The sequence below is a fragment of the Hyla sarda genome, chromosome 7 (genome assembly GCF_029499605.1).
Source record: "Hyla sarda isolate aHylSar1 chromosome 7, aHylSar1.hap1, whole genome shotgun sequence".
In the NCBI taxonomy this organism is placed as follows: Eukaryota; Metazoa; Chordata; class Amphibia; order Anura; family Hylidae; genus Hyla; species Hyla sarda.
This window is the reverse complement of record NC_079195.1, coordinates 25,070,114-25,079,884: the sequence shown is the minus strand read 5'-3', so window position 1 is coordinate 25,079,884 and position 9,771 is coordinate 25,070,114. Positions and strand designations below refer to the sequence as shown.

Below are 9,771 nucleotides of genomic sequence, written 5' to 3'. Positions count from 1 at the left end.
TCCTGGTAGATAAAATAATTTCAACCAAAATAGTATGATCCCCCACTAGACCACCAGGGGTGGATATAAGATCCCTTTAGACACTGCTGTCAACTTTATCAGTGGTGGTCTAATGGTTTAATGGCGGCCACGGTGATCGAAGCATGCCAGGATATTAGGGGCGGGAGAGCTGTAGCTCCTTTTACACCCGAGGCAAGCCCCCCTCCCCCCCACCCCCATCTGACCCCTATTACTCCACAATTTTTCCATATACAGGGGTGATGGTAATCTTGTGTGACATGATCTGTAGTTTTTATCTGAACTTTTATTAGGAAAGGGGCTTATTCACATATATACGCACTTCTTAAAATATTTTAATCACTATTTTTCAGTCTTCATAGGGACTTATATATGGAGACTTTTGATTGGAAAACACTGAACGCCGCTGTGTTACTGGGGGGAGGGGGGGGGGGGGGTTCTACTTCTCCAGTTTGTGGTGCAATTTATTTACTCTAATTATGTGTCAGGAAATGCTGGAAGTTGCATTTAGTTACTAGATAACTACAACACCCAGCATGCCCTGATACAGCCTATGGTTCTGTGGGTGTTGCAGCATGTTGCACTGTATAGTATTACAGTTAAGGTTATTGTGTAACATGCTGGGAGTTGTAGTTTTGGTTCGTGTCAGCTGCAGAGCCATAGGATGTGTCAAGAAATACTGGGAATTGCAGTTAGTAACTACAAGACCCAGCATGCCCTGATGCAGCCTATGGCTCTGCAGCTGACCCGAACTAAAACTACAACTCCCAGCATGTTACACTTTATAGTTCTACAGTTTTAAGTTATGGTGTAACATGCTGGGAGTTGTAGTTTTGGTTCGGGCGTGTTTGCATGCATCTGTGGGGCTCTTGGTCGGCGGGTGAGTACGAAGGGGGGGGGGGGGGATTCTGGGGGTGCAATTTAGTGCGGGTGACCAGAAACCACGAAAAATAAATAAAATTAGATAGCACAACCGGCAGCAGCACTTGTCAGTCCGCCCCTGTACAAAACATACATGCATACACATATCATACATATACATACACCCACCCCCCCACACCATACATCACACATATACCATACACACATCGTATATACACATGACACATACACCATACATATGCACACATCATACATACACCCGCCACTGATACACCCCCCTAATCATACATTACATACAAATACAACCACCCTTCCCGCCGCCTGCATGCACAGCCTCCTCACCTGAGCCGGTGTGAGGTGAAATCCCCGGCCTGTGCAGTGCAGTCTCCTCACACACGTCCTCTCCCCGCTCTGTGTTTCCCCCGTGAATACTTGAAACCTCCCCGTAATAAATGAGGTCCTGTGTAGACAGAGCGGGGGAAGGGAGAGGCTGTGTGTGGGGGAGGGAGGAGCTGTGTGTGGGGGAGGGAGGGGCTGTGTGTGGGGGAGGGAGGGGCTGTGTGTGGGGGAGGGAGGAGCTGTGTACGTCCTCATTCTCCCCCTGTCTTCTTTATGCAGAGCTGCGCTCTCCATCCTCTGGAGGGGGGATGAGGGGGCGTGGCTTAATCATCTCCAGCAGACGTGCTATCTCGGGCTCTGCTCCGGCTCAAGTGTGAGGTGAGATCCCCTCACCTGCTGGGGGGGGGGCTCTGAGCAGCGGCCCCCGGCTACTGAAATCAGCTTGGGGCCGCCACTGCCCCCTCCATTCACTCTGAGCGCCGGTGTGAGGTGCAGACCCTGCACCTCACACCAGCATTAAAGAAAAGTAAGGGGGAAGTTGGTCTGTCCCTGCTCGCCCGATACAGGGCTAAGTCTATAAAAAATTCACCTGCCCGGCGCCCAAAACTACTTGTCCCGGCATCGGGCGATAGGATTTCCACATCCCCGCATGGCCTTCACAATCTCCTGACCTCAACATAATTGAAAATCTATGGATAGACCTTAAAAGAGCAGTGCGTTACAGACAGCCCAGAAATTTCAAAGAACTGGAAGACTTTTCTAAGGAAGAATGGGAAAAGATACCACAAACAAAAATGTAAAGACTCTTGGCTGGCTACAAAGAGCGTTTACAAGCTGTGATACTTGCCAAATATATTAACTCTGCAGGGTGCCCAAACTTTTGCAGATGCCATTTTTTTTTGTTTTCTGCTATTTTGAAAGTGTAAATGATTGAAATAAAATCTAACTTTTGTTGACATATTATAAGAATGTCTAATCTGTAATTTGATGCCTTTTGGAGATTTTTCCATCTTTCCTTGACTTCTTTATGCACATTAATACAAATTTTTACCTGGGGTGCCCAAACTTTTGATCCCCACTGTATAATGTGAGGAGTGGACTCACTTTTGGAGATACTGTATATATAATGTGAGGGGTGGACTCTCTTATGGGATATACTGTATATATAATGTGAGGGGTGGACTCACTTATGGGATATACTGTATATAATGTGAGGGGTGGAGTCACTTATGGGATATACTGTATATATAATGTGAGGGGTGGACTCACTTATGGGAGATACTGTATATAATGTGAGAGGTGGAGTCACTTATGGGAGATACTGTATATAATGTGAGGGGTGGAGTCACTTATGGGAGATACTGTATATATAATGTGAGGGGTGGACTCACTTATGGGAGATACTGTATATATAATGTGAGGGGTGGACTCTCTTATAGGAGATACTGTATATATAATGTGAGGGGTGGACTCTCTTATAGGAGATACTGTATATAATGTGAGGGGTGGAGTCACTTATGGGAGATACTGTATATAATGTGAGGGGTGGACTCACTTATGGTATATACTGTTTATATAGTGAGGGGTGGACTCACTTATGGGAGATACTGTATATATAATGTGAGGGGTGGACTCACTTATGGGAGATACTGTATATAATGTAAGGGGTGGACTCACTTATGGGAGATAATGTTTATATAGTGAGGGGTGGACTCACTTATGGGAGATACTGTATATAATGTAAGGGGTGGACTCACTTATGGGAGATAGCCACATCATTAGACCTCAGCATTGAGGTGATATGCGCTATTTCCTGACTACTATATAGCCACCATACCATTGGGTAATACACGAGGCGCCGTACGCGGTCTTTCACCAGAACACACTGATGCTATATATTTACCCTTCCATGACTACCAAAATGCAAAAGAGAACAGGGTGCCCCCCCAGGCGCAAATGTAGATAAAAGGAGATCCAAGAAATGGAGATGAATCGCACTGCCACAAGAAGTATATATGGGTAAATTTATTGTACACAAAGGATCCACGCAACGCGTTTCAAAGCCGGAACTGCTTTGAAACGCTTTGCGTGGATCCTTTGTGTACAATAAATTTACCCATATATATTTCTTATGGCAGCGCGATTCATCTCCCTTTCTTGGATCTCCTTTTATCTATGACTACCAAAATGACTAATTCCACACAAAGATAACACATGGTTTCTGCCTTTGACGTATGATTCTGTGAATAGCTATGTGCATCTTTTAGGCATTATCCTTACTGCTTTATGATAACCTTCATTCGTTGTTTCCTCTTAAAGTGAACATGTCACTTTTTAAATAACTTTTTAGAATAAATTGTCATCTGTGTACATGAGGTGCAGCCCTATTATTGGACATTACAGTGGTCCCTCAAGTTTCAATATTAGTTGGTTCCGGGACAACCATTGTATGTTGAAACCATAACTCTATGGAAACCTGGTAATTGGTTCTGAAACCACCAAAATGTCATCCAAAAATAGGAAAAAGTGAGGATTAAAGAAAAATAAGTACATAACTAATATAGATAAAACAAGTCCTTCCATATAAATTTAAGAAAGATCTGCTGGGAGCTGTAATCACTGTCTATGTAGAGGACAGGAGCTTCTTCAGGGTCCTGTACAGAACACGCAATGTCCTAAAAAAAAGAAAATGGAGCTGCCCCCACCTGGTGTAATACCTCCCTGTACTGTAGGGGGCGCTACAAAACAGCCAGTCAGTGCATACACTTCAGTAATACAGGTGTTTTACCAGTGAAATGTCCATTCTGATTGGTCAGATCTTCCAGGTATTGACATGTTTTGCAGTTCTGGACTGTCTGTACATTGTATGTTGAGGCCATTGTAAGTTGAGGGATCACTGTATATAATGTGTATATAGCATTTTTTACCAGTTTTGCCCTCTATGGGCCTTAGCTAGCAGATGGAGCCCAATGTCTCTGATATATCCTGTACTGAATATACACAGAAGAATGGCTTCTGGTCACCTATACCTCTATGACACACCCTTAGAAGCAGCATGAAGAACAGTATAGAACAGTATTGAGCAGAATGAGCTGTAAACCAAGCCCTGAGGTGAAATCTAGTACTCACTGGAAACATATATAGTTTTTTTTTTTTTTTTTGTCCCTCTCTGAATCTTTTCAGTCACAACCCCCTCCTCTCCCTCCCCCCCCCCCTTTTCTTTCCATAGACATCTATGGGCAGCATATAACTGATCCCTCAAGATGATGATGGTCCATCTTGGCTTTCAGGACAGATTGAAGCTGTTCTTCAGAATTAATGGTGAGTTTTGGAGGCTAAGGGGTCAGGATAACGCCTAGATAAGTTGAAAAAGTGGCATTTTTCTCTGATAAGATACAGTACATAATTTCTTATATTCAGTTGTACTACTGCTTAATGCAAAGTTTGCTGAATCGAGACCACTGTCCACCATTATTTAAATAGTTTTTGCAGAATAAGTGAAATACAATTTCTTAAAGGCAATTGCACGTTTATTAATGTAATTGGCTACATGTGCCTAGAGCATAGATTTATGAAGGGTCTAGTTGGCGGCAACTGTGCTGGAGATCCAGGAGTTGTAGTTGCAGACCTTGGTGTAGACACCAGGATAGTTCCTGAGGGCACAGCCATATCCCCAGGAGACAACACCCTGGAGCTGTCCATTGCAGACCACGGGTCCACCGGAGTCACCCTGAAAAGAGGAAAAACATTGTTATATATCAAGGCTTGAGAGTAAGGCTTACCATACCAACAACATTACAAGAAGACGTACTATGGTTTCATGCAGTCCTAACAAGCTTTACAATAGCAGAGGTCAAGTGGATAGACCATAGGTCACTATTTAAATGGGTACACCACCCCCTAAACATCTTATCCCCTATCCAAAGAATAGGGGAAAAGATGTGTGATCTGGGCAGAGGCTCGTGATATCATGGTCACGCCCTGCTCGTGACATCATGGCCACATCCCCTCAATGCAATTCTATGGGAGGGGGCGTGACGGACGTCACGCCCCCTCCCATAGAATTGCATTGAGGGGACGTGGCCATGATGTCACGAGCCTACAACGCGGAACCCGATGCTCTAAACGAACGCCAGGTGCAGCATGGAGATCGCTGGGGTCAGTCGGCAGGACCTCCAAAAATCAGACATCTTATCCCCTACCCGTATAACCCTATAATGATCTAAGTTGAACTTGGTTGAGCTTAATGGACCTTGGTTGAACTTGATGGACATATGTCTTTTTTTAGCCATACTACGTAACTATGTAAGTTTGCTCTGTAGAACCTCTAAGTCTGGGTTTTGAGGCTGTATATATTGTGGATGTTAACATGTAAAAGTAACCAGGCTATCTGCTATAGATTCCTACTACTGATTCCTCACAATGTGTTAAAGTAACATCTTACCTGGCAGGAATCCTTGCCACCTTCCAGGTATCCAACACAGATCATGTTGCCGGTGATCTCTCCGGGGTAGGCATTGGTACACTGGGCAGTGGTCAGGATGGGGGCGTCCAGGCACTGCAGCTGGGAAGGCATGTTGGCTGCAAATACATTGTTATTAGCATGCTGTATGTTATTAGACCCAAAAATATTAACTGTAGTCTATAGAAAGGGAAAAAAACTTTAAATAACATAAATCTTCACAGCCTTTGCATTTGTTCTCTTACAGGTAACTAATAATGTCAGGGTCACACATAGCGTATACACTGCACATTCTTCTATGAACAGATACACAGAGCTATCCGCGACAGCCCTGTGGGGGCAGTGAGGTTTGGAGGCGGACCTGTCTGTCACAGTCACGTGGGCACACTGGGCCTGCCTTCAAACCTTGTGGGGGGGGGGGCACACAAGACTGCAGCGGGTAGCCCTGTGTTTCAGCAGCCGATTTCGCTATGTGTGTCCCTACCCTAAAGTTTTTTTTCTTTTTTTTTTTCTTTGTTGTTTTTTGAGTTCCTTCTTTCTTTTCCCTCCCTTTCCTTTTCTATTCCTGGTTTGGGTAAAAGTGTGATACATTTCGCGCAAAAGTAGAAGTAGTAAGAGGGACAAAAAAAGGATGAAGAATAGGTTAAAGGGGCATAAATGTCATAAAAAATATTCTGAGTCTGCTGTGTCCTTCTCTGCTCCGGAAATCATAAGATATATAACTGCATATATACATATATATACATACTATATACACATAACTGCAAAGATTGGTGACACATTTTTTTAACTAACTTTTGTTAGTTTTTATAAATCTATTTATTATTCTTCCAAATGTAATGGTTTGTGTATAATTAAAGGGATACTCCACTGGAAAACATTATTATTATTTTTTTAATAAACTGGTGCCAGAAAGTTAAACAGATTTGTAAATTACTTCTATTTAAAAATCTTAATCCTTCCAGTACTTATCAGCTGCTGTATGCTTAACAGGAAGTTATTTTCTTTGTGAATTTCCTTTCTGTCTGACCACAGTGCTCTCTGCTGACACCTCTGTCCATTTCAGGAACTGCCCGGAGTACAAGCAAATCCTCATAGCATACCTTTCCTTCTCTAGACAGTTCCTGAAATGGACAGAGGTGTCAGCAGAGAGCACTGTGGTCAAACAGAAAAGAAATTCAAAAAGAAAAGAACTTCCTGTGGAGCATATAGCAGCTGATAAATACTGGAAGAATTAAGATCTTTAAATAGGAGTAATTTACAAATCTGTTTAACTTTCTGGCACCAGTTTATTTAAAAAAAATAAAAAAAAATAAGTTTTCCAGTAAAGTACCCCTTAAAGATAATAAATTAAATAAAGTAAAAAAAAAAAAAACACTAAAAAAAAATTATTAATTAAAGCATGGTGCTCCCTGTGACAGTATGGTTTCTACACAGTAATAACTCATCATTGCAAATATTTCGTAAAAAAAAAAAAATTAAATTATATATTGATGACTTACTTCCACTGCTGAGGGTGTTGCCCCATCCGGAGATCAGACAGCTGGTGCCAGCAGGTAAACAACCGGTGGGCAGACCAACAGGCTTGACGTAGGAGTTGATTGCAGCGGGAGTGGCCAGCTTGATCAACATGATGTCATTGTCCAGGGTTCTGGAGCTGTAGCTTCCATGTCTGATGACTTTGGCGGAGTTAATAAATTGCTCAGTACCTTCATTTTGGGCAATGTTATGCTCTCCCAGACGAACTTGGATGCTCCTGTAGTGTTAATTTTTTATTTAAATATAAATCTTTTATTTTAAACATCTTACAGTAAAGTTGCTCTGACCCAACAAAAAACTATTTTCAGAAGGAACACTTAAATATAATAATAATAATAATGATGATAAAATAAATAAATAATAATAATAACTATAACAACCACAATAATAAATCTGTGTGAACTAATTTTACTTTTGGAAAAAAATTCTTAAATATTTAGAAATACACAATGGGCACAGTGTTTTTTTATACTAGTCAATATTTCTATATTGATTTTCAGCAGGGGTGGGATGAAGGGAAGAGGGAGTAGGCCTAGAATATGGGAGGATTTACTTATTAAAGGGGTATTCCAGGAAATTTTTATTTGACTATGCTACAGGGGCTGTAAAGTTAGTGTAGTTCATAATATAGTGTCTGTACCTGTTCACCCCACTATTTATTTTTAACAGCATACAAAATGACTGTTGTATCGGATTTCTCCCAGGTTGCAATTCAGCCGAGACCTGACTCACTAGTCAGCTGATGACAGGGAGCCTGTCTGCTTCATTAGGTGGAGCGATCGCTTGGTGGGAGAGAGACCAATCTGCAACTAATGCAACAGCTGTAGGCACCCTGATTGAAAACCACAGGTCTTTTGAATGGATGCAGCTCATTTATGTTTCAATGGGTGGGGTGGCTGATGTGTGGGAGGGAGGAAAATAGAATTATGGGATTTGTAGGCAAAAGAAGAAAAAGTCAAACAGGAAATACCAGTTCACAAAAAAATAGCCACAGTGTTATGATAATCTCACAACATAGCCATTTAGGCCCAAGACAAGCGCGGATCCTTCCTAAGCATGTCCATTACTGTCTGCAAGTACGTACTAAAATCACCTTATGGTGGAGAACCCCTTTAATATAAAATATAAAAAAATTGCCTTCACATACATTTTTTTTACTTATAAGTATTTAATTCCCATATTAATAGGAACAACTAAATAAATAAATTGTCCATCAAATAGCTATCAAGAAAGAAAGAAATATCTTCTGAAATCATTGCTGTGGGCAATGTTCAGGGCCAGCGCTGCCTATAGGCAAAATCGGCAGCTGCCTAGGGTGCCCTCTTGATGGGGGGCGCTGCTGTGCCCACTGCAAAAAAGTTAGAAAACTAGCATCCAAACCACTCACTCAGCCAGCAGCTTGAGGAGGAGGTTTGTTACAGTGTGTCACCCAAGTAGCAAGGCGGGGCATGTCAAACGGCGGAGTCAAGGGGGCAGCAAAACTAGCTTTTGCCTAGGGTGACAAAAATCCTTGCACCAGCCCTGGTGATGTTTGTCCCACTGCCGCCCATATAGATAATATTCTTTTTCAGGTATATCACACATAAAATATTTATAATTCTCATATTATGCAAACAAAAGATATCAGTACTTACGACTTGTAGCAGTGAGCAGCAGAGACCACCCATAAGTTGTTGATCAGGGTCCCGCCACAGAAATGGTATCCGGAGTTCAGAGAGGCCTGGTAAGGGATGGAGTTTTTGGCGCAGGTGTACCCTCCGACGATTTTGTCATCGTCATCGAAGGCGGCTGTGTTAGAGAAGAAGAGAAAGGAGGAGGAAGAAGAAAAGGTTAATTGTTTTGTTTGTTTTTTACATAAACTATGATCTATAGATCGGTGGTCTATGTGAACCTCCAGCTGTCTAGGCATGCTGCAAGTTATATATTTGCATCATCTGGAGGTCCACAGGTATAGGGGGTGTAGAAGTAGCAGTTGCACCAAAGCCCTGGTGCCTGAGACCCAAAAACAAATAAGAAGACACCTGTATTATAAATGGCAAATGTTAGGGGGGCCCTTCTAGAGTTTTTGCATTGGGGCTGAAGAGGTTCAATAAATTCTTACCTGCCACTCCAAGTAGGACTGCTACTACGAGAAACTTCATGGTTGGTGCTTAGGTCGTGTTGTGCTTGGTCTTCGGCATGTTACCTATTTATATGTTCACTGGGACCTGGTGGGAACAGGTCCAAGGAGACCTGGCTTGAATTAAAAGAAATACAACAAATATAATTGGTTCGAGGTTGATATATGGACATCTGCCCAAAACTCCAAATGGTCTTAATGACAAAGTTCTCATGATAAGAATTTATTTTTGAAGTGTTGTTCATAGTTGTTGTAGATTGGACAACTGGTTGGACACTCAAACCCAATACATGACTAGTCTCTAGGTTTGTACACTAGCAGAGCAGGCGAGACCTACAACCCCAAAGCTACTATAGATTTATGACCAGCAAAAATGTCCAGCCATTGACTGATCCTGCTGGACAAAAAGTTG

At 42.2% G+C, this 9,771-nt stretch overlaps 1 protein-coding gene across 1 annotated transcript; it reads right to left on the bottom strand.

Annotated features, from left to right (window-relative positions):
- Positions 1 to 4,762: 4,762 nt before the first annotated feature.
- LOC130282415 (trypsin-like) lies at positions 4,763 to 9,421 on the bottom strand. The gene is made up of 5 exons (XM_056530637.1): positions 9,342 to 9,421; positions 8,875 to 9,028; positions 7,204 to 7,457; positions 5,684 to 5,820; positions 4,763 to 4,969 (listed from the first exon to the last, which is right to left on the bottom strand). The coding sequence occupies exons 1-5, from the start codon at positions 9,379 to 9,381 to the stop codon at positions 4,820 to 4,822; spliced, it is 735 nt and encodes a 244-aa protein (XP_056386612.1). The 5' UTR covers positions 9,382 to 9,421; the 3' UTR covers positions 4,763 to 4,819.
- Positions 9,422 to 9,771: the final 350 nt, after the last annotated feature.

Bases quoted from the DNA above. Each gene is read 5' to 3' on its own strand.
- LOC130282415 (XM_056530637.1), bottom strand. From the start codon at position 9,381: ATGAAGTTTCTCGTAGTAGCAGTCCTACTTGGAGTGGCAG. The intron at 9,029-9,341 runs GTAAGAATTTAT...TCTCTAACACAG, and splicing joins AGTCCTACTTGGAGTGGCAG to CCGCCTTCGATGACGATGAC. The intron at 4,970-5,683 runs GTAAGATGTTAC...TCCTCTTTTCAG, and splicing joins GTGGCAAGGATTCCTGCCAG to GGTGACTCCGGTGGACCCGT.